The sequence below is a fragment of the Condylostylus longicornis genome, unplaced genomic scaffold (assembly GCF_029603195.1).
Source record: "Condylostylus longicornis isolate FDR11 unplaced genomic scaffold, ASM2960319v2 ptg000048l, whole genome shotgun sequence".
In the NCBI taxonomy this organism is placed as follows: domain Eukaryota; kingdom Metazoa; phylum Arthropoda; class Insecta; order Diptera; family Dolichopodidae; genus Condylostylus; species Condylostylus longicornis.
The window spans coordinates 18,908,371-18,934,304 of record NW_026578017.1 but is presented as its reverse complement, the minus strand read 5'-3'; the positions used below and the strand labels follow the sequence as shown (position 1 = coordinate 18,934,304).

The 25,934-nt window shown below is 23.3% G+C and overlaps 1 protein-coding gene across 1 annotated transcript in view; it reads right to left on the bottom strand.

The window, feature by feature from the left end:
• LOC129610902 (BMP-binding endothelial regulator protein) overlaps nucleotides 1-25,934 on the bottom strand; it is a 130,796-nt gene that overhangs the window by 33,765 nt on the left and 71,097 nt on the right. The window contains exons 3-4 of the mRNA XM_055523695.1: nucleotides 15,078-15,655; nucleotides 6,897-6,982 (exon numbers count right to left, since the gene is read on the bottom strand). Coding sequence (XP_055379670.1) covers nucleotides 6,897-6,982; nucleotides 15,078-15,207 — 216 coding nt within the window. The 5' untranslated portion in view covers nucleotides 15,208-15,655. The remainder of the gene's footprint in view (nucleotides 1-6,896; nucleotides 6,983-15,077; nucleotides 15,656-25,934) is intronic.

The window sequence follows — 25,934 nt, the reverse complement described above, 5'->3', positions numbered from 1 at the left end:
TCAATGTAATAAAACTACAATTTAACTTTATAAAACTAGCGATCAAAAAATGAGAAAAGAAATTTTAAATGTGAAGAATTTAATGAAAAAATTATCTAGAAAATTAATGAATTTTATTAGACTTTGTCGTTGAAAAAATATCCTTTTAATTTTCAATGTCTTTTTTTCTTTTAATTTCATTATTTATACTCGTATATATTTTTTTTTAAATTTAAATTCCCATTAAAAATTATTCAATAGTACAGTTTGTATAAATTAGGATTTTTTTTTCAAAATTCTAGTTTAAAGCATATTCTGACATCTGTTACCCCTAAAATTAAATAATATTAACTTGTGGAACTGAATTGTTTTATACGATCATACGCAGTTCTTTTAAAGTACAATTTAATTTTACAAGGTACAATTTGCGGTTTACAATTCTTTTAAAGTACAATTGTATGGCAAAGAAATAATTATGCGTTTAAAATTTTCTATTCAGTTTGAACAAATTAACTAAAATAATTTAATTATGCTGGCTGCTGTTTATTGTTATCCAAATACTAAAAATCGTATACTAATTTTTCTAATATCAAACGATAAAATAATAATTGGGTGTCAGACTTTAGTAGATTCCTAAGGATTAGAATCGTTTGATATTAGAAAAATTGTTTTCAGGTTGTAGCGACTGGTGTTGAATACAGGATTTCAGGAAAAATTCAAGTGCTGTAAGTACAGTAACTTTTTAAAAGAGTAAATAAAAAATCATAAAATATAAAAAATTGCATAGTTTTAGGATACGAGAAATAAGTTTTATTCTTATTAGAAAAAAAAAAATTATTTTTATTACAAAAACGCTCAATTTCAACATGTTTCTTATTAAATATTAATTATGGTCCAGAATGATAAAATATTATTTGAAAATTTCAATAAAATATTGATATGGCTTATATTTATAACATATATCATAATTTTAAATCTAGACTCCTCTAAATAAGCATCAAAAATAAGCAATAGTTTTATTAATAATAGTAGTAAGGAATATTGTCATTTATTTTAATATTTAAAAGCCTGGCAAGTTTTAAATTTGCAATGAGCAAAATGGAGATCCTACTTAGTTATGTCAATCACATTTTAGTCAATTTAGCTGACCTAAATAAAATTTAATAAAGTAAAAATATTAAATTGTTTTTCTTAATTGTTTGATTTGCCGTTTTTCCTTTTTTCATCATTAAAATCAAAAATATTTAAAAGTCTTTATCTGGCGACAGCATCATTTACGCACACATGTCATATTTAATATTAATTCAATTTAACATTTGAATTTGAAAATCAATTAAAATTCCTAGCTATATAGTAAATATAACAAACTGTATTTTCTTAAAATAATTTATTTTATTTTGACAATTCCATTAAAAATATTCGATTCCATAACAAATATTTCTCGCACTATTTAGATTTTAAAATATTTTAAATTTTTTTTCTTTGATATTATATTTATATTTTTTCGTTTTTAAAGTAAATTATAAAATTTGGAAATTGAGAATAATTCATAATGAATGAATGTAGTTAATTTTGAAAATATATATTAAAAATATTAATAACCTAAATCTAGGATCATCTAGAATAGATTTTAATCTTATTATTAGAGATGGCGTTAAAAACTTTCTGAAAATCGGATAGTTTTACAAAAGCAAAAATACATGATTGTTTTTAAATATAAGGTTGTACACAATCATACGGTAAACCATTAATCTCGTTTGAAATATGATCTGAAATTCAATATGGTGGCACATTTTGGAACTAGAAACATTTAACACATCTAAAATATCCATTTAATACCTTATAGTTGTTTGATCTAATTAAAGATTTTTATCGCTCTATTTTTTCTCTTTTTGTTTTTTTTTATCACATATTATAAATATTTATGACATAAGCACATGTCACATACAAACAAATGTGTATCAAATCATAACACCGAATTCATATTAAATCTAGTCATTTAACAAGATTTCTACTCATAATAATATTAATAAATTGTTTTATTTTAAATAAATTTCCTCTTATTATTAATGGTTGATTGAAAGCTGGCGTCAATAATACAAGTTTATTGTAAAACATAAAGTGACATATCTGAGCGTCTAAATATACATATATACAATTTATTTAATTATATAAAATGAGAATAAAGTAAAATTGGTATACAAAAAAAAAAACTACCTGCTTTTTTTTTGTGCTTTTGTGTTTTCATATTTCTACAATACAATACACATACATGTACACATAGATTTTCATAATTTAATTGAATAAAAACAAAATATAAAGCAAAATATTTGCTATTGGCAAATATTTTAAAATCATTTACCGATCGTTAATTATTGTTTACTAACAACGTAAATTGAATTTAATAATAAATTTTACAAAAATTGTTTAGAAGAAATAAAGAGAATTGAGATTTAATTAATTTTAATTTTTTTTACTCTTCACGAAAAAAATAATAGCGTAAATAAAAGTATATGAGCAGTTGTTCTTGTTATTTATGAGATTATGAATTTTATTTTGTTATACTAATGGTAAATGCAATAATATAATTTTTGCTTAACTATTTTCTTCTGTTGTAAATTATACCTCAATTAATAACTACGTGTCTTATTCTAATTATTAAGCTTATTCATGGAGGTATTAAGTTTTAGAAAATTGTTCAAATTAAATTGTCATTACATAAACTCTCAGAGCAAGTGTTGGCGCGCTTTGAAAGTTATAGTAAAAAAATTCCTCAAATATTATTTCTACGTGGAAATGGAAGCTTCACTTGCTATGACGTTCTTTTTTAGCATTTAAAAGTAAAATTAATATTATTGAATTAAAAAGACATAATGTATATATTAATAAAATTAATTATTAGTAAACTTCATAATTACGTGAAAAAGCACTAAAGTTTATCACATACGTTAATTATTATTTATAATAATAGTAAAATTATATAAAATTGTTCAAGTTAAATTATAAATTTCAACTGAAATCACTTACAATAAAAAAAAACAATGCTATTTCTACTTAGTTTAAAATGAATAAATCAAAGCTAATGTACTTACTATGTCTAAAAATAATTGAGATTTTTTAAGTTTTAGACGGTGCTTAGCTAATTAAATCAATTGTTATTCCAAATTAAATTAAGTAATAATTAATTTTGTTGAAATTAGATGTCGGTACTTCAATAATGTCAATTATTAGTAAACAAAATTATTAAGAACTTATCTGCGCAATAAATTTTCTTTTTTCTGATTTTTTCTAAAACTAATTTAATTTGTCTTCAGTTTTGAAGGATTATATCAATTACGAAGGCTACTTTTTTAGAATAATTTCGAAAATTCAATTATTTTTTAACTATTTAAAATATTAATATTTCTACTAATAACAAAAGACTTAACTTAGAAACTTTCGAACTTATAGAGTTGTTTGTAGGTATATCATATCTACATACATGTATACATACGCGTTTTAAAAAAACAAAAGACTTAAGCAAGAAACTTGTAGCATAATATTCTATATTTTAATAAAGTAGTAAAGAAAAAATTATAAAGCATAAGCAGCTCATTATTAAATCAAATATTTTTTTAATTTTAACATAATTTGTGACATGAAATAATTTCTAATAATTAGAAAATAAAAAAATTTTCGATGATCATGAAAAACAGTATATTTCTGCACATAACTTTCAACAAACGAAATTGAAAAATTCTAATTATGTGTGAAAATTTAAAGTAAAAAATTAATTTTAGTTTTACTGAGGTTTAACATTAAAATGGCATTTTGCTGAACTATGTTAACCTTTGTTGCGAATCTATGAAGGCAGCCATAGAATGAACCAATCAATCAACATGAATCTGAACAAAACATCTATATTTGACCCCACAAATATTTTCGTCTTGGCATCATTAGCTGTACATAAAGTTTTCGAACATAACCAACGTTTGTTATAGAAATTATCAAATGAACTTTTGAATTAAACTAATCCTCAAATTTTGCCACTTATATTCGGAAACGAAAACAATTGGTATTTTTATAAATACAGCAAAGGTAATCAAACAAAATTTAAACATTCTTAATTTAAATTACCAATTTAGAAAATAACAACCGTCTCTTATGTAATTTTGAAAATCTAATATGTCAGTTCGTACATAATTTGTGTTATTCCGGAATAACACTAATAAAAAATAAGTTTAAAAATATAGAAAGAAAATAATCTATATTAATTAATTTTTTTTTAAATTAAATTCCAAATTTAATCTAAATTCAATTAAATTTTTTAATTGAATATTTGATTAAAAACTTTATTATTATTCCAAAAAAAATAATTATTTTTTTCTAAAAGTAAACAAACTATTTAAAATGAATTTCAATAAATTTAATAAAAATTGCACGTTCAGTGAAAACTACGTAAGAAATGTGAAAAATTCAATTCTAATTACTTTTATTTTATTATGTACAAGGATTATTTTTCATTTGCTTTTCTATATAAGCAATTTTTTATTTTAATTTTTTTCAAGATGATTAATGCACGTATTATTTTATTAAGTTTTATCAATTATTTTAATCTTCAAACTTGTTGAAATTTAATAAATTTTAATTTGTAAGAGGAAAATGTCATAAGAATTACAAAACTCTGCTTGTGTATGGATGTGTATAAATATATAATATATGTAAATATGTAGGTGCACATGTCTATAAATGTTATATATGTAAGAGCATGCACAACATGTTATACATACTCAAGTGTTTGCACATACTTGTTATACATAACACTTTTGTTTGTAATCATTATAATTAATTCAACATCTTTCCTTATATTTTTCTAAACGTAATTTTTAATTTTTTTAATATTAATTCATTTTCTATATTAAGTATATTTGTAAAATAAATAAATGTACAGGGTGTTTTCTTAAGGCTAATAGAATTTTTAATTTTAATAGAAAAAATTAAATATTTAAGAATTTTTACACGTGTAATTTTGAACTTTTTCAAGCACAGCTGTCACCTACGTTATTAGGTAATTTGAAAAATAAAGGCCTGCCACACTTGTTGTGGTGTTCTTTTAATAGCCCAAAACAGCAACTGCAGAACATATATCAGGAAATATTAAAACAAACAAACTTCAATGTTAATTGGACGATTAGTTTTTTTGGAACAAAGATATACGATAACATCACCAGCGTCTAAAGTTCGCCAAAAAAAGGTTAATTTTTCGAGATGTAAAATTCCTCTTGCAAATTTGTCTCATTCCTTCTCCGGATATTTCGCTTACTAAGAAATCCACTGAAGTTAAAATATTCAAAAATATTTTTTGAATACAATTTTATATAACAGAGAGTATTCTAGTAGCTCGAATAGATTACCGATTTTAGTAGCTCGAATAGATGACAAAGGGAATGCAGGCAATTTAGTAGCATTTTTCATTTTTGTGAGTCTATTTACAGTTAAATAAACAAATGTACAGCTTTAATGGGGATTAATTCTTTTGAATTTACTGTCTAAGAAAAAAAAAACCCTATATATAAGAAAATACACGTATAAAAAATTTAACAATGTAAAAAATTCATTGAAAAATTGTTGAACAAGGCACTATTAACGAATCAAATAACATTAAGTATGAAAATGGAAGAATGCACCAAAAATCGTCGACATTGCAATACTATACAGTAAAATTTGAATATTTATACAGAATAATTCTGAGGGTACAGAATAACTGTCCAGAAACCAATTTAAAACCAAGTTGTTTTTGCACAAATCATACGTTTAAAGTTATGTCAGATATTCAAAATTAAAGATTTGTGCACTATTTAAGATTTTTGAAAACTGAAAAAAAAATCTCAATTTTCAAAAATTTTTACGCTTAAATTTTTTGGTTTGAGTTTCCAAAAAATTTTTTCCCTGTGTAGCCGTACATATTATTACATATTATATGGTCTAATTTAATAATTATATATATATATATATATTTGCAATATATAAGTATATATTTTATCTTTAATTGCTTGTTATTTATTAATTAATAATTAATAGGGTTGTCATTTTACTGGTATTTTTTAATATTTTATATGATTTTATTGCGATAAAATGAATTAAATTAATTGATATAATAAAAATAGAAATCAAATAATAAATTATAAAATTTTTATTTTTAATTCGAAAAGAAAAAAAATTATATATTTTTTATAAATAAATAAAATCAATTCAAATCTAAATTAGGTAAAAAGAAAATAATTGAAAAAAAATGAATATAAAATTAATATAAATAGTAATTTAATATAATTAATAATTAATATAAAAAGTAATTTAAAAATATTTCAAATAAATCTTTTTTTTTTATACTTTTCTTGTATATAAATTAGAAAATTAAATTTATTTACACCCACTTTACATATATTTTATTAAAATTAAAGAAAAATATTGAAAAATTATTTTTAAATTATTTTTTATTGTAATTGAATTTGACTTCATATTTCGATTAACAATTAATACTCGTATATTAATGAAGTAATACGATATTTATATTCATTTGTATAATAAGCAATTGAAATTAAACATCTTTATTAAAATTAATTAAAATAGAAACAAGAAATGTAATTTACATAATAATTAAGTAGAAAATAATGTTTTTAAATTTTTAAGATTAAATGAGTTTATGCAGCGAAGTCATGAAGAAATAATTGAGAATTTTCAATTAGCATGACAGCAATAGCAATGGTTCATTTAATTTTATATTATTGCAAAATTTTCCATCATTTCTTCCAGCATTTGCAACATATACAAATTGTAAATACAATTACCATCAATGTAATAATTGCCTGAAGAGGCGCACAGGTTATTAGAAAGAATCAAAATTTTATACTTAAAGAAAGAATAATAATAAGACTTACCTGACAGAAACATTTAAAGCACTTAAAAGTTTTCTTATCTAATGGATACTCTTCTCCTTCATTTGTACATTGCTCCCGGGTTCCAGCTACAAAATAGAAAATTAAAATTTTTAAAATTAATATCACATATTAAAAATATTGAATTTTTAATAATTAAAAACTATACATATTATATATTTCTCAGTGTCTAGTCAAAATTGTTAGCAGAAGTTGTTAAAATAAAAACATTTTTAATACCTAAAACCGAACTAAATTTTTAAATTTCAAATATAAAATATGTAAAAACCTTTATTCTATTATACATTGTTCTATGCTACCCAGCAATACACATAATTAAATTCCATTTTCAAAATTTTATTCCATTTAAAATGGATTAAAATTTTTAATGATTACAATTTGAAATTTGATTAATTAAAATTCCTTTAATCGAATGAATCGTCTTCAAAACTGAAAACACAAAAAAAAAGAAACAAAAATTGTTTATTATACATTTTAAAATATTCTTGTCTGGCGACCTAAATCAGACTGCACCAGTTTTATAATATCAAAAAATAATAGGACATAAACTGAATTATAATCTGGATTTTCTGAAGTACAAAACATTGATTTTATTTCTTAAATAGTTGATATCAAACGCACAAACAATTCGTATACGCAGCATTGGATTAAAACAATAACTTGTACCCGCTCCTAATGCTGAAAAATCCTTCCGCATTTAAATACTTAAATCACAATAACAAAAATATTTTTAAGATCACAAGAATAATAAAGAATTATCATTCATAAAACCAAATAAAAACCCAAAGTTGTACATGAAAACAAGTTTTTAAGATGCCTCTGATTTTTTTATTTATTTATTTATACTTTTAACTTCCCATTAGTAGTCTCTTGAAAAATCACTTTAGAAATAATAAAGAAAACATTGCATTAAAATTCCGAAATAATCCAAAACAGAAATTTATTTCTAAATACGAGTATGTATGTACAAAAATACATGCGCCGTACATGTACCCGTATTCAGTAAATTATATATGTTTGTAAAGGTATAATACATAGACATCCGCTTTTCCACGAAAATAAACAATTAATGGACTTTTAGGTGAAGGTGGCGCTTGTCGCTTTTCATAATATAACAAAACAAATAATAAAAAAAAATAATAATAATAATACTGTGCCATCATTAATAAAGGATTCCCTGGATTTTTCTTATCTTGAAATTATATCTTCAAAAAAATGTTACATACATACCTATACATAAAAAACTATTAAAGAACAATAACTAAAGTGATGCAACAAAAACAAAACATACAATAAAATTTTCTCTCAATTTCGTTGAATACAACAATGGGCACCAAAATAAACAAACCAAAAAAAAAACGAAAACCCAAACAACAAAAGGAAAGGTAAAACGACGAACAAGCAAAACAAATACTGTAAGTAAAGTAAAGAATTAAAACAAAATACCTGATAACAATCTTACTCTCAATATTTTTGTACATTTTATTTACGTGAATGCAACTACAATTTAATGTCTACATACAAATATGTTTACATAATTAAACAAAAGGTGAGTCAACAAAAAAATCATAGCAATCCCAAAAGAGCAAGTGAATTTTAGAACATCAATATGTAAGCAAACATATTGCGCGTATACTTATATATGACAAAGGAATTCAGAAATAAAATCATCAGTTAAAATTGCAGTTCATTTTGTCATTAAGGTCGATTTTTTACATTTTAAAATCTGTCCGACCTATAACACATAAGGCGCGTGCTATACTTAAATGGGAATATTTATATGTTTGTATATAAATTTGGCAGTTCGTTTTTAATTACTGAAAGTTCCGTTTCTCTTTAAATAATTTAATTCAACAAATTATTCAATTTAGAAAGGCAATATAGAGTGTGCCTAAACTCTAGGTTGTCATACATGAGGGCGGAGTTTTTGGCATTCCATTACATCCAAGATGGCCTGGAGCTTGTATTGAACTATAATCAACAAACAGAGTGACGCTCATTTTACTAACAAATCATTGCTCTTTTCATTTTTGATGAGCAACGTTTAGTTTTTAATGAGTAATGATTGTTACTTTTAAGTCACTGTCGAAAAATGACAGGCTGTAAAAACACAGTCCATCTCTAATCAATTAGTATCAACTAGATATATTTAATAAACAAAATTATTTTTTGAGTAGTAGAAGTGGTGTTCATTAAGTAGACTCATATGTAAGTATACTTCCAGAATTATTTATTCATGCCACTATTACAGTGTTAGAACAGCCGATTTTAATCATTTCTATGCTGTGTATATTATATAACAAGTAATTATGAAAAATAAAAAAATATAGAAAAATTCTTTTTATAATTAGAAAAATGATTGCAATAATGAATTCCAAATTAACTAATAGAATTAATTTAAAAATATGAGTGACTGTGTCTGTTTGTACATCAGGTTATAAAAATAATTAATTCAAAAAAGAGGAATTATGAAGCACTATGGCATATTTTCTGTATAAGAAGTTATGTAAAGAAAAAAACTCGTACAACAACAAATGGGTGAACACATTAAAATCATTTATGTTATATGTATAACAAAACGATCATGATTTCTAGATCAAATAAAATATAAAAATATGAAACATTATTAAAGTGATAAAATCAAATATATAAAATTAAAAATCTGGTTATCTTAAATTAAAGGAAATAAAAGAAAATAATATAAAATTTATTATAAAAAATCAACACACCAATCTACATTCATTTATACATATAAAAAAAAAAAAGCATAATGACAAGCTCTTCTCAAATAAATCTCTTTTAACTTTGAACCTATTTTTTCTCAAGTTCCTTATTCAAAAAAATATTATGCAGCAGCACCAACAGACATCAGACATTTTATAGAGAAACAAACATTCAACTATAATTATAATAGTAAAATAAATAACAATAATAAAATCAAATAACAATTTCGAAAAAAAAGAAACGTAGAAAACAAAACGAAAAACTCGTAAATTGCCCGTAGAAATTTTTTTTTAAATTTTTTCCTTGTTTCTTGTTTTTACAAACAATTTTTTAACATACACCATGCTGTGATTGGAATTTCTCAATGGGTTTGATGCCTATACCTATATATACGTCCATGTTGTGTACTTACACACACATATCATATAGTATTCTTATGCTTATAGATTTACCTAATACAATACCCAACTATCACGAATTCGATCATTAACATCAACTCATCGGTACAAAATTGTGAATCTACCTTTAAAAACTATTATACTACACAAAGTTATAGGTGTGTTATTCAAGTATGTATTTATGTAGATATATTAGAACGAAAATCTGTGTAAGTGATTTAAGGATCAGGTTTATTTGCTTTCTTTTTGTTTTAACGAGTATATACATATTATTATATATGTAGGCATGTAATAATAATAATAATAAATACCCAGTGATTCTCTTCAGTCTTCAACATCAATCTGTTAAAAAATATTTTTGCTGTTGTTGCTATTTTATGCGGCTGCTGTTTTTTATTGACATGACGTCTTCGTCGTGATCTTGTATTAAAATAACAATAATAATAATAAAAAGGCAACACTGATTTTGTATCTCGTATTTTGTATCATTCATTTCTTTAGTACATAACCACATATACACTTGCGTTATATGTATATGTCTATAACCTTATGATGTGTTGTTGAGCCAGGATTTGTGAAAATTTTAATTGTGATTGTTATTCCGTATGAATAGCTACTACAGGTACATAGACACATATACACATAATTACAATAATATAAAATTTTAAAAAATTTCATTTATTTATTTATTTTTTTTCAATTCTTTTGGTATTTTTGTTTTTTGTATTTTGAGGGTTGTAAATTGAAATTGACATATTACAAAATTTTCAAGTAAAACCTAGGTAAATATTTTTTTCATATTTCGTTTTTTTTTTATTATAAACTTGTTCTTTTAATTTTTTTAATATTATTTTTTTTTATTTTATGAATTTTAGAAAACATAAATATTTTTTGAATGTAGAAATATTGTGTACATGTTGAAATTCAAAAAAAAAAAAAAAGAAGAATTGTAATAAAAATGAATTTTATTTCACTTGATTGTTTGGTTGATTTTTTCGTTTCTCTATTTTAAACATTTAAAGATAATTTCAAAAAATATTGGTAACAACGAAGATATATGAGAAATTAATATTATGAGTATAGAGAGATGAGTAAAAATTTTAATCGTAGTTAAAGTTGCAGTAATTTTCAAATGATTTTCAGAAATAAAAAGTAAAAGTTTCAGTCGATCTAAACTGGCTGAATTACATCCTGCACCTTGACAATTTGAGTATATAAAAGCTTATTTTTGAAGTATTTAGAATTAGGTTTCATTGTTGTTTGGCTCAAACCTGTCAAGCCTTTACAAAAAAAACTTCAAGGATATTGTGTGACCTACAATTGGATACATGACTCTCAAATCTCATGAACCTAACTTTACTATTTTTCCGAATATATAAAATTGGCGTTTGAGACGGACAGACGGACATGTCTAAATCAACGCAGAACTTCACGCTGAGCAAGAATATATGTATATATGACTATACCGCAGATGATTTCTTCAAGTTGTTGTTACAAATTCCGTACCAAAGTTAATATGCCCTTTATACGAAGGTGCAGGCTATATAAAGATCTTGAACGAATGAGATTTCTGAAAAATCTGAGGGCTTTGTAAAAAATGTTCTATTCAGAAAGAGTTGTGCTAAATTTATATTACTTCAGATTTAACTATATACATTGTAAGTAAAATTCTGATTACATTTAAATACTAATACACTTTTGTAAATAAATTACAGTAAATGTAAACCAAAGAACAAAGTTGCCAGCTACATAATTTTCAAAATTATTTTCACTCTAAGAGTTTATGCTTGAATTTTGAGCCACTACTTTTCATATTTCGTTGGGACTGTTATATTAATTTCCACACGTTAAATTGTGCTTGCATATAAACTGAAATCAATGAACTGAATGGTCGACATAAAAAAGAGTCCCCAAAAAAATACGATGATGGCCAATAACATGCAGATCTAAAACGTGAAAATGAAATGTTTTAATAATTCTGAAGTTTGCTGAATCATCGCAGTCTACTTATAATGAAATGTATATAATCACACTGAATTCATTTGACGATGGCGAGAATAACAACGTTTCCAAAATCATCTTTCACAAATCGAAAATTGCTTCGATTAAAATTTCATTGTTTAGAGCAAAACAACGTTCTTAGGACTATTTAAAGTTTCTGTAAATGTTCATCATAGCGTAAATTAATAATAACTATTATAATAACTAATTTTAAAATTTGAGCATTGTATAGTTACGTCTATCAAATGCAATAACATTAAAAATAAATTTTAAAAAAATTGAATTTATAGTCACACCTTTTTAAAATTCTTAAATATCATAATTGCAGTAGCGCAAAAAGAGATTCAATTTGCTATTTTAAACTATTAACAATTTTACTGCATGTAATTTAATTATTATTATGCACATTGAAATATCATTATAATCACAAAAATCAAATTAAATCTATGGAAATATGAAAAAAAATCCTATATACTCGTATTTTATATGAAAGCTTTGATATTTACAAGTAAATAAATTAAGTGTTCACTCGTTGAATTCATAAAATTTTATACGATCTCAAGTGCAGAACCAATAATAATAGTAATAAAAATAATAATCATTGCGAATTCATTTTTAAAATTTAGATATTTGATTTTTATACATGTGAATTCTTGAATTATTAAATTATATAACTAGTTATTACATTATTTAATTAAATCAGATTAAAAAATACAAATTCATTAACATTTCATTACAAAATAATAAAGATAGGTACACTCTAATATTTTTACACATCATTAATATTAATTAAAAAAAATTGTTCTGCTCAAGTCATTAATTTTTTTTGCAGTATTTTAAATTTAATATTGTTTTTTAATGATTATTTGGAATTAAATATGGGTGGTATTGTTTTTCCATCAAATTTAGCATGTTATTTTGGTCAGAATTTATGGATTCTTCTCTTTTTACGATTATCTTGTAAAAAGAGAAGAAACTATTTGGGAAAGGTAATTATAGTTTTCTTTAAGGAGGATATAGGAGATAAATTTCTCAGTTTTTTTTGATAGTTCGGATCTTTTCAAAAATTTTTATGGTGACTAATGTTATTACAATTTTAAATTTAACATATGTATTTAAGGCAATCACTTTTAGGTCTTGTTCAAACAATGTGTTTGCGATTTGTTTGTCAATGCAACGAATTATCAAACTTTTTATTAAAAATCGGCTGTAAAATGAACCTTAACGTGACTAATGGTTTTAAGAAGACACCTCAGTAAACCTAAACTAACAAAAGTTGCTTTCATTGAAATCAAGAGTAATTTTCATTCTAAATACAATTTTATCTAATTTTTTAACTTTATATCTCCCTTAAGAATAGATTCAATTGTGTATCGATTTATAAAATAAATCTGTCGTTTGAAGCAATATTCGAATAACCATTCGAAGCTCGAAGATGCAAAACATCGTGATCCGAAAAACCGTTTTTCGAATAAATTAAACTCAAAATCTGATTCGATTATTAATTATGAAATTTTAAAGCTAAGATCAAATTTTCCTTACTAGCTTTTTACACTTTTGCTTATAACGTCAGAGCAATAAATTTACTAAATTTTGACACAAGATAAATAACGCTAGGTAATACTGCATTTTTCTGTCATCAAAGATAACTTTTTCGATCATGTGCTGAACACACTTAAATTATTTTCCGTTCTTTTTTTGCACATTTGTTCTTTTTTTTTCACCAATGAATTAACAATAATTGCTAATACATGTAATTAAGTAGTTAATTTAATGTTTTTTTATCGAATGGGTACATGCGATTTTATATATGTACATATGTACATTATGCATATTTTGTATGTTATTTATTTTGAAATTAGTTAAATAAGATTGGTTAAAAATAATCAATTATATACGTATATTCTTATAAGCATATTTAAAATGACAATTTTTTAATTGAAATGAATTTAATTTATTAAATTTAAAATTAAAACTGAATCAATCGGACAACATTAATTTTATATTTGTCAATTATAATAATAATTGTTATTCAAGTAAATTATAGATTAATATTATTAATAACGAATTCAATATCATTAATTAAGAATTCTAATTAGATTATTATGAATTAATAATTTTAAATATAAGCTTTAAAATTTAAATTTAATTATTTGACCATTAATATTGTATTATTAATGATTAATAAATTTAAAATATTTTCATGTAATTTTCATTTTGTTTACAAGTTCAGTGAAGTGTAAGTAAACCGTACTGATGGTTTTGGCAACAAAGTTATAATGAATTTTAAATAAAAACTTGTTTACAACAAACATCTATACCATTTACAATTTTAGAACCCTTAACTTCATAAAAATATAAAAAGAAATAATATCAACTTGCAACGTAATTGTGCGAATTGTGTAGAAATAAACCATTTTTGACCAAAATTCTGGAATATAATTTTTAGCAGGATTGGCATAGGAACAATATTTCCAATTATATAGATATAATTCCGTTGTGGGATATCCACCAGGGAAAGTTGATCGGATTCGTCAGAAGTGTGAGTCTCGAGGGGGTACTCTAGGCAGAACACTCCAGGCAGTGGAACCACAACAAATCTTTATTTATTGCATTTTACAATTTACAATCTACAATGTTCCCAATTCCTAAATATTTGCTTAATATTTATCCTCTATTTATAACTTAACTATTCTGTTTGCAAATAGCCAGATCGATAAAAAATGCGATACTTTCCTAAATAATCTAAAATTTGACATTGTCAAATATTATAAACATTTCGATAATTTTCTTAAACTATAAACATAAGCAGCACATGTTTTTTAAATAATGTTTCTCAAATAATTAATAAATAAAAAATAATTTTTTAAATAATTGACATTAAATCCGAATTTGAAAGTCAAAAATTATATGATTGTCAAATTTTTGGCAAATTGAAAAAGCATAATGTATGTATGTCAGTTCACTAACTAAAATATGTGTGTATTCTAGGTTAAAACGTAAATCAAAAAAAATTTATTTAAAAAATTTTTATACTTACGAAGGAATATATTGAATGCCTCTGTTGTTGGATATTGTTGTACTAATATTATGAAAAATATTAAAATTGAAAATATTGTTAAAGTATTTAAGGTCCTTTTTAATTTTTCTAGAGCCATTTTGTTAGCCATTTGTATTTATAAATTTTTTGTTTTATTTTCTTTTAATTTTCCTCTTTTTTTGGAATTTTTTAATTTTTTAACGTAAAGGTGTATACGTAGAATGTGATTATATTTTATTTTTATATTACGTTATATATGTGTGCTTTAATTAAGAGCTATTGAATTCAAATTTTTTTTATAAGAATCGCACACACATACACACGAAATTTGACAGAAGAAATAAAACATGTAAGATAGGATTTTATGCAAAGGACCGAAATATATAATTAAGTTAATGTTTTTTTTTTTGCTGTTATCCTCTACATTAAAACATTCTTAACGTATTATAATACATAAAGAGCAAAAGATATACACAGAATTTTTATGTTTTATTTCTCAACTTTCTTCCCCCTTTCAATACCGCAACTCAATATTGTTAAGGAGATCCATTATGTTGATTGATTGTTACTACATTTTCCTGTAAATAAAGAGAAAAAAATATATATGAATATGAGTATAAGTGAATAAATAAAAGAAAGAAAATTATATTATTAAATAAATATTAGAGGGAGATAAATGATGGATTTATTTAATGTTATTCCTTGTATGGAAAGTAATTTGTCATATTTCCATTTTTGTTTTATAATATTATTTAAAAAAAAAAGCAAACAAAGCAAAATAATATTATGTTGATTAAAATTCTAAGTATTTTAATGTATACATATATTTATTCATATTATATATACATATATTATATTGTGTTTTATAATTACAAATGTGTATAGAAAATACTCAGTTATACATACAAGTTTAAAATTTAATTTAATTATAGGATGCTATTTCATATTCTTAACATTCTTAAAATGATTATATCCATATAGTAAAATCATAATTAACATGAGGAAATGTTTGAAATTTTTATAATACATTTTAATTATACATACACTTTAGTCACAGGATTTCTATTGAAATCTTTTAAAAATTCAATATTATTTCCGTATTACACTTAGTTCATTTCCAATTCATTTAATTAATTTTTTACAAACGCTTGTAAGAGAACAACGGGGGAAGGAATTTTTATTTCTCCTCGAAATTTCTGAATCGAAATTGCTTATTATATAGCATGATTTAAAACTACTATAGCATTTGCATAAAATTGAATGCAAAACTGTTTAAGAAAAACGCCATTACAAGATTCAAATGTGTTATTCAATTATTATAGATTTTTAAATTTTTTAAACGAGACTCTAATTCTCATAGCAACAAAATATTCAAAAGTTATACTGAAAATTATTTTTCAATATTTCATTTTTAGTATTTTTCCACAAAAATTTTGAAAAAAGTGCTTAGTAGTTTCACTCTACCCGTCCGTCCGTCCAACCGTCCGTGGACATGTGTACAAAACAGAGTTGAAGAGAGAAAGATGAAATTTCATATGTCCATAAATCTTTACTAAAAACTTATTTCCATAGAAGAACAATTTTACCTATCTCTCTCCTTTCAGCTCCCCCTTTCCAACACCAACCTCCCTCAAGTTATCGCATCTCAAAATTTCTAAAAATTGAATTTTTTGTACTTCCGCATTTCCGAGACCGCAAGCTAACAGTAGAAAGCTAAGAGACTGAAGCTACCAGTACATGCCCTGCCATAAAAAATTTAATTATTTTGAATAAATTCGAGCATTTGTTTTGTTTTATTTTTTTGTTTTATTTCGAAGATTGCTCACATTTCTCATCCAAACATCATCCTAAAGGTATGCAATCTTTGAAATATATTTGTTTTCATATGTGAAAGTAATTTTAATAATATAGTGCATCTAGCTAGATTGTTCTTAAAAGCAGAATTTTCACTTGTTGAAGGGAAAAGTGCTACATTACAAACCATTAGTTTGACGCAACTTTATTAAATTTAAATTTATGCTATTTTTGTTTGATAAATTGGCAAAAATTCTGATTTATTATTATATAAAAACTGAATCATTTCCTGAAAATATTAAATCACAAGCTTAACGAATTAAAAATTAAACTAAACAACTAGAAACTGGTCATAAAGCAGCGTTCAATAAAAAATTTTTCTACTAAAATTTATTTTACATTTATGTATATTGCATATACCCTCAAATTTAAATATTTCAAGTTGTACAATAAATAAAAATTATAAATTTACAATTTATAAACGCTTTAAAAAATTTTATGTTTTGCCTGAGAAAAACCTTAATAAAATCAAATTTATGTTACTTTTAATATTTTCAAATTATTATTTTATAAAACAACACTCTAAAAGCACCATTATTATCGGGATCATTGGTTTATTTTTCTGTTGTTTCGCTTTTTAATTTTTTTCTTAATTTTAATTACAACTTAAAATTAATAAAAAGAGAAATAGAAAATAAAAATAAAAGATCTATAGCTACATAATTATTACTTTACTATGAAAATAATTTATTTAAAATGTAGTAAACAAAAAAAAAATATTTACATTTTGAGCCATAAAAATATTTAGAAATTTATTTTTGAAATTTTGTTTTGTTTGTTGTAAATTCAATTTTGCTTTTTTATAGAATTTAAATCTAACAAAATAAAATACTTTAAGAAGAAAAAAATTATTTACAGAATTTATATAATTTTACGTGGAAATCATTTTGATTTTTTTACGATTTTTACAGGTACATAGTATGTGCATTATGTATATGTGTAGATAGAATTCAAGTTAAAAATAAGGATGTTATTCAAATTGAAGTTTAAGTAGAAATGAAAATAATTATGTTTTATTATAAGCAATATTCTACAAACATGCACAAAAACTTCCATACAGGATTTTACATAATAGCATAATAATATACAAAATATTTATGTAATTGAAAAAGTACTCAAATTGAACGAAGAAGAATAAACATCATTCTTTAAAGTCTATAACATTAACAACGGAATAGGTGGTCAATATTAACAATGGAATATGTCGCCATAATTGACATTGGAACCCCAGTAACGTTTCTAAATTGTTCAATTATTTTACCAAAAAGACCGTTGGGTGAGTTGCAAAATTTGTGGGTTACTAGAACGGTATTCTCGTCCAACTATAATTGTATTCAATATGAATAAATAAACCGAATAACATCGAAATTAAAATTATAACGCTGTGTCAGTTCCTTTTACTTTTTATTTCATGAACAAATTCAGACACTCTTATTGAAAAACCATTTTCAATAAGAGTGCTTGAATTCTCTATCTATTTAATAGAAAACATAGCTATATTTTTACATTTTCAATAACCTTAAAATTTCAATTATTTCTAAAGTTTAAAAAATTCATTTTAACTCAAATATACAATGACGGACAATAATGACCAATTATTTCTTTCAAATAATAAATATTTTTTTTTTAAAAAACTTTATTATATGAGAGAAATCCAACCACCAAAGTAAAATAAACAACCTGTCCACTCAAATAAATTATTATCAGTCAGTTACAAAAGATTTGTATTTTTTTTTTTGTGTAGAGTAAGTATACACTCTTGATCTTTTATTTTTTTTTTATTTTAATTTTTTAATTTGCTCATATAAACACATAACTTGTTCTTACAACATTTTATTTATTCAAAGCGTGCAAAAAAAAAAAAACAAATTAACAACAATAATAATAGCAATAAACAAAACAAAAAAAAAAACGAAAACAACAACAAAAAAACCGACAAAAATAAAACATTTTAGAATTTTGCGCAAGCATACTAGAATACCGTTTTCGATTGACAAACAAAAAGAAAAAACGGAAAACTTATAATTATGTACATATAAATATATAAATATATGTATGTATGAATGTATATAGATAAACACACTTTATAACGCTCATAAACAGAGAGAGAGAAGCAGACTTTTTTAATGACCAAACCGAACAATTTTTATGTTGAATGTTCGTGCAATAATCGCTTTTAGTTTTTACTTTGTTTTCCTTTTTAATTATTTATTTACGTTCGATTTGTGTATATAATTTTCGATTTTTATTTTTTAATTATTTCATAAATTTTTAAACAATATAAAATAAAATACTTTTTTTTTTTATTTTATTTAAGTGCTGTGTTTTCGTGTAAGAAATTGCAAAGGAAAATAAATTTTAATTTAATTTGTTACTAACGGGCTATGTGATAAAAATTTTTAGTTTACTTACTTAATTACTAAATGATTCTAAAATAATTTTTTAAATCGTTCTTTTGAAGCCTAGTGAAATTTCGCTGAAAAATATTAAAAATTAAATACAATAATACGATATAGCCAGCTCACTAATACATTTTCCAAAAACAAAGTATATTGACGCCGAAAAATAGGCAATTTTACTATTAAATTGGGAATCTTATAAAACAAACCATGTACAGCTGATATTAACAGCATATTTTCACAAACAACATTAAACAAATAAAAAAAAAATAAATTATAATCATTTAAATTGAATTTAAAATGAAAAAAATTCGGAAAACGTCATGATTTGCCCGGATACAAAGATCGATTTGTCATTTGTTATTTGTTTATTAATTTTAATTTTGATAAATACATTTTTAATAAAATATATTTTATGAGTTCTTTGAATTTTAAAAAATTCTAGAGAATTCGAATATTTCCAAATATAGTAAGTATGAATCAAATTATTTGGGACTTTTTTTTGTTGTGTATCAATTATGGTTAATGATTGTTTGGTGATTCAGGATCTAATTCTCGATTATAGTATATATATAATTTTTATATTTAAGTCTTTAATATACATAGCACTAATAATTTAGTGGTATGTAAACGTGTATACAGGTATAGCCTGGACTCAAGTTAACTATTGTTTTCGATCAACTAGAATATAAACTGGAACTTTATTAAAATATACTTGAGTTTTAAATTTACAATATTTTGAATCAGCTTTTGAATTTCGTCTAACTTGCAAGAACAAAATTTCGATTCCTTTTTATATATTCTTCCTCAAAATAGTTCAAATCTCAGAAGTAAGTAAGTCGAATTTTTCATTTGAAAATTGTACATAAAAAAATTACTATACTGCTCTTTATAAAGAAAACCAAGTATATATTGTTCGATCACATTATAGATTGATTAAGTTTCTGACATTATTGCTCAATTCGGCTCGATGTACCCTACCTATATATATATTATATTATATATACATATACATACATATGTGTATCTTCTTAAAATTAAAAAAAAACAAAAAATTAATGAATATGAATTGAAATAAGAAAAAAAATAAATGAAAAAGTATTAAAAGGAATTTTTAAGTACACCTGGCCGTCGAACAGAACACAAGAAAAAAAAAAATCTAAACGAATTTAAAAAGTAAACAAACCTAAATTTTTTTAACTATTTTTTTTTTTATATAAATAAGGAGTCAGACATAAAAAGTGAAAGAAAAATAAAACAGAATATTAATGAAGAAAAGAGAATTTTTAAAATGTCTGATTTTTTTTTTTTACCTTACACATAATATAGCCAACATTTTTAAAATAAATAATAGTTAAAATAATAATCATTATGATCAATATCAATATATAATCATTCTCATTAAAAAAAAATCGGCATAAGCGACATTTTGTTGCTATTTATGTTGCTTTTTTGATGATTTTACTCTACAGATTCCTCAGACATTACTTTACCTATATATACAATTAATGAATATTTAAAGGAAGAGTATCAAAACTAAAACTAAAAGAAACACGGAGAGAAAATTGTATGTATGCGAAAAATATATAACAATAAATCTGATGTGGTAAGCGTATAACTGCCAAAAGAGAAGTTCAAATTCTGTAAACCTATTTTCCTTAAAAGTTTATCAGAAATTCAAGAGTTTTTCTCAATTAAAAAATTTAAGAAAATTTCTCAATTAGTTAACCCCCTATAACTCAAATTTTCATCAAAATCAGTTTAGTTGAAATTAAAATACACATGTTTACAAAATAGATCATCTTGCGCTTAAAATTGCTTCTTCATCACCGAGAAATATATTCCTGTTAAAAATGTCAAATGTTACATTTACTACCATCACATAACCGCTCTTATTGTATGTAATGCAGTCAGTAAAAATATAATGAGTATATAAAGTGTTTGAAAGAGAGCGCAACGTAGTGAAGGGAAACTATATAGAGAAAAATACTTGTACAGAAAAAAGGAATTTTAATTTAGAGTTGTTCACTTGTTTATTATTTACATTTTTTTCTGTTTTTTTTTTCTTTTTATTGCACGATTACATTGCTTTACTATTTTCTATAGAGTGAAGTTCGATTTTTTTCCCTTTTTTTTTGTTGTAGTTGAGTTGGAATTTTCTTTTACAATAACGCAAGTAAATGGCTATAGATATGTTAATTGCTTATCGCATCTGTGCTTTAAATGCTTTCTGAAAGATATTAGAGTGTCATTAAAGAACTACACACATACAAAAAAAAATTAAAACACGAGAATAAAAATTTATACTACATATTAAAAATTTTGCGGTGAATATAGAAGGTAAACCCAAAGGTAGTTAGTCCCAGTATAGAACTTTTCGATATTATTTATTTCGCAGATTTATTGCAGGAATTATGATTCCTTTGTATAATATTGCAACTAATTTGACTATGATAGATTTATTTAGAAAACTAAATGTTCATGAAGAAAAGCGTTTGGACGCTCTAATTAAGACATTCCGGGGTGGGGGGAGCACAATAGATCTTCTAGGTGCAATGCATCTATATTTTAATCTGCAATGAACAATCTACACCAGTTCAATTTAAACTTAAAAATTTTTTAATAATATTAAAAATTTTCAAATTTCTTATAACCACGCATCGCACGTGGAGTTATAACCTATATGACAAATTATTGTCATATAGGCTCATATAATTAAGTAGCATAAGACTGATGTGAATATTTGTATATATATTTATATAAAAATATATAATTTTTCAATAAAAAAAGCAAATACATAATGAGTCTACATTTAAACTATGTTTTTAATTTATTTTCATTAAATTTTTTTTATAAATGAATTTTCTATAATTTATATCATTATTATGTATGTACATAAATTATATATATACAAACATATATAAACATTCTCTACATATAAAAAGAACAAAGATCCGAGTAAATGGTTTATAAATATTGCGCAAGCTATCAGGTATCCAAAATGATTATAGACTTTTTCTCTTTTTTTTATTTTTTTTTCTACCATCCACCTGTTGAAATCATCGCGAATTTTCTTGTCATTTTTATGTTTAAATATACATGAATTTTAATTTATACATGCATATATTAAAATATGTTTTGAGAATTCTTTATGTACCATTCCTTATATAACATAAAACACGCGGATCATTCAAACTAAAAAGTTTGTAAAGTAGCGCATTTCCTCTAAACTTTTTAAAAAATTAAAAACTCAAATTTTGATATTATCTTAGTAACATAATATGTGCTTTTGCTTACTTTCAGGATGAGAAAAAAAATCAAAAGACTACAACATTAAATACTTTAATATAATGGTCGAATAAGGTGACTTACTTTATTATGTATATATGGGCAACAAGAAAAAAACCTATATAATTCTAAACAATTATATTCGTTTGAAATAAATGAGTTGCCATTTTAAAAATTTTGCCGTTTTTCGGATCAATTGTTAATAGTTTTTTTCGGCAAAACTCCCAAAATTTCAAATTTTTAAAACGTCTTACTGCCTAAGAGTAAAATTGAGCAAAATATTTGAAAACCAGGAAGAAGGAGGATCTTTTTACGTATGAAAAATTTAGCAAGTATGTCAAAAATATAATCTTATTTGTTGCTTCAACAATGTAATGAATTTGTAAAATTTTAGAATTTAAGGGATAATAATTTGTAGATGGATTTCGTATATATAAAATTTAGTTTTCTGTCTTAAGGGGGTTTAGAAATTTTGTAGTACAATCGCAGCAACGGGCGGACAGGCAGATAGAATAAAAAAAATAAGCACATTTCTTAAAAAAATTTGGATAAAAATCATTTAAAAATCGATACAAGTTTTTATACAAAAATTATTGTTTACATTGGAATATATGTATTTCATGCATATACATATATGTATGTATATGCATGAAATTTTATATGTATGTACAAATTTGTTATTATAAAATGCTATTTAATTTTTAATGTATTGCAATAATATCGAATTATGTATAGGTGTATAAATTGAATGCTATAAAAAAAGGATTTATTTGAATTTTTTTTTTGTTATTGAATTTATTGAATTTATTTTTATTATGTATATGGGCAACAAGAAAAAAACCTTTATTTGGAATTTTATTACTTAATTAAAGTTTAATGGTAATAATTATTCCGGACTCTAGTTTAATATTGTATTAATAAATCAAGAAAATCGATTCTATTAAAAAACAGAGAAAAACAAATAAATTAGAAACTATAAAAATGATCAATAAATTTATATATTAACAAAGCTCAATGAGAAGTACGATTCCCGATCCTGATCCATTTTAATTTGTAAATACTCTTGATAACCAAAAAAGGTGAAAGTAAACAAGGAAGGAAGCTCCAGTTCCTGTCCAAAATTCTAGTAATTGTAATTATAATTAAAAAAATTAGAATAATTTTTTTCCAGTTATTGTAATAATTGAATTAATTTAAATATTATTTCGAACACATTAAATACAAAAAAAAACTGAAAAAAATCTAAAGAAAAATTTAATAAATATTTTAAAAAATCCCGGCAATATACAGCAAATTATATAAAATATTCAAAAATTATTACCATTATATGCTGTTTTAAGTATAACAGAAATTTACAATAGAAAATTAAAAAACAATTCGCCGACAAATTAATTTATAATTAAGAATTCAATAAACGCCCATATTATAACATTAAATTAATTTTTATTATATTTTATCAATATAAAAATGTTATAAATATTTTTTTTTTATCTCTTTTGAAATGAAGGAGAAACCAGAGCAACCCAAAATATATTAAATTAAAGCATGAATAACATTATAAACGAAATTTACGGGTGAACATCTCGTTAATAAAATTACGTAATGTATAAAATTCTATATTATAATTTTCAGTTCTACCGCCAAAAAAAATCAACTCATAACTAACAATCCATACCAATATATTTACATAATTTGAACAAAAAATATGTTAAAATATGAATAGAATATTAAAATCTTATAATTTAATTTAATTTTTTTGGTTTTTTGTTTTAATCTGAAATTGAATAATGAACCATTTCTTTTGTGTCAAACGTCTTTTAATTGACTGCTTTGAACTAATTATTTTTGTTTTTTTTTTTTCGCCATCAAAAAATAACAAAAACATTTTTTTTTTAGAAATTTAAAGGAGATCAACCCGGCCATACATAAATAGGTGCATATATTATAATAACTACCTATACATAGATAGCCGACTCAACACAATACAGACATGAAACGTATGAGTAAAAATTAATGTTAATCGGAAAGGTGTACACACATACATTTGCATATCACGTTTAATATATGCAAATTCAAAGGTATTTTTCTTTTATTTTTTTCTTTCTTTTTAAAAACTTGAATATTTCTTTTTCGTTTTGAATTTTTAATTCTTTTTTTTTTAGTATTGGACCTACAAATTTTTGTTGAATAAATTTTAGACTTATATAAATTTACTTTGATGGTCAAGTCAAATAATATTTGGGATCAAATGACTTTAAGTATTTTTAACTTTAAAATGAAGATTTTAATTATTAAATTGCAGGACTTATAATGACTTGTAGGTTATTCATATAATTCATACAAAATTATCATAAGGAATTTTTCTCTTAAGCAAATCCAAAGACTCAATTTCTCTAAAAATAGATATATCAATTTTTTTCTTCAATAGACTCAGTGTTATTTGAAGTGTTATTTGAAGAGAAGAAATTTAAAAACGTGTTGACTATTTCCTCAGATACAGTCGAATAATATAGAATTAACATGTACAAATGATTTAGCTCCAGGATTTTTCACATCGGTAGATTAAATTCAGAAATGAGACAGATAAACTAACAGACTGACAACTTCAAATTTATGTTCTATAACTTATAAAAAAATAAATTTTTATACCGTAGTTGCGGTGAAAACTATTTAGGCATGCGAAATTTTGTTCGTTCATAATATGCGTGTTATAGGATCAGAAATAAATTATTTTTAATATCGTTCATAATATGCGTGTTATAGGATCAGAAATAAATTATTTTCGATTAATATACAAATAATTTAAATGGACTACTCATAGGACCTACTTTAAACTGATTAAAACGAGAATAATTAAATGTTTTTTTATTTATGACCGCAAAAACTATATATATATATATATATATATATATATATAAAGTGCCATGGAAAACTTATAAATTTCAATATATTTTAATGAGATTAACAAATAATTTAACAAAATTTTCTAATTGTTATTAATTTATTTTTAATAATTAACAATGTAATTTTTTTCATTTTTGCTGTTGATTAACCTAAAAATCAATAAAAATAATTAAATTTATTCATTCTCATTTCTTAAATCCTCTTATAATATTTATAAAAGTTATAATTAGCTTTAATTTTTTTTTTATTTATAATTTCAATTAATATTTCATGACATGATATATTAGAATGTCTTTCAACTAAGACTTAATCTCTTTTAATCCTAGACATTCATTAGAAATTCTATAGTGTTAATTAAATCAAAAAATTTGTCAATTCATTGAGAATCTTATATTGTTAAGTACAAAAGAAA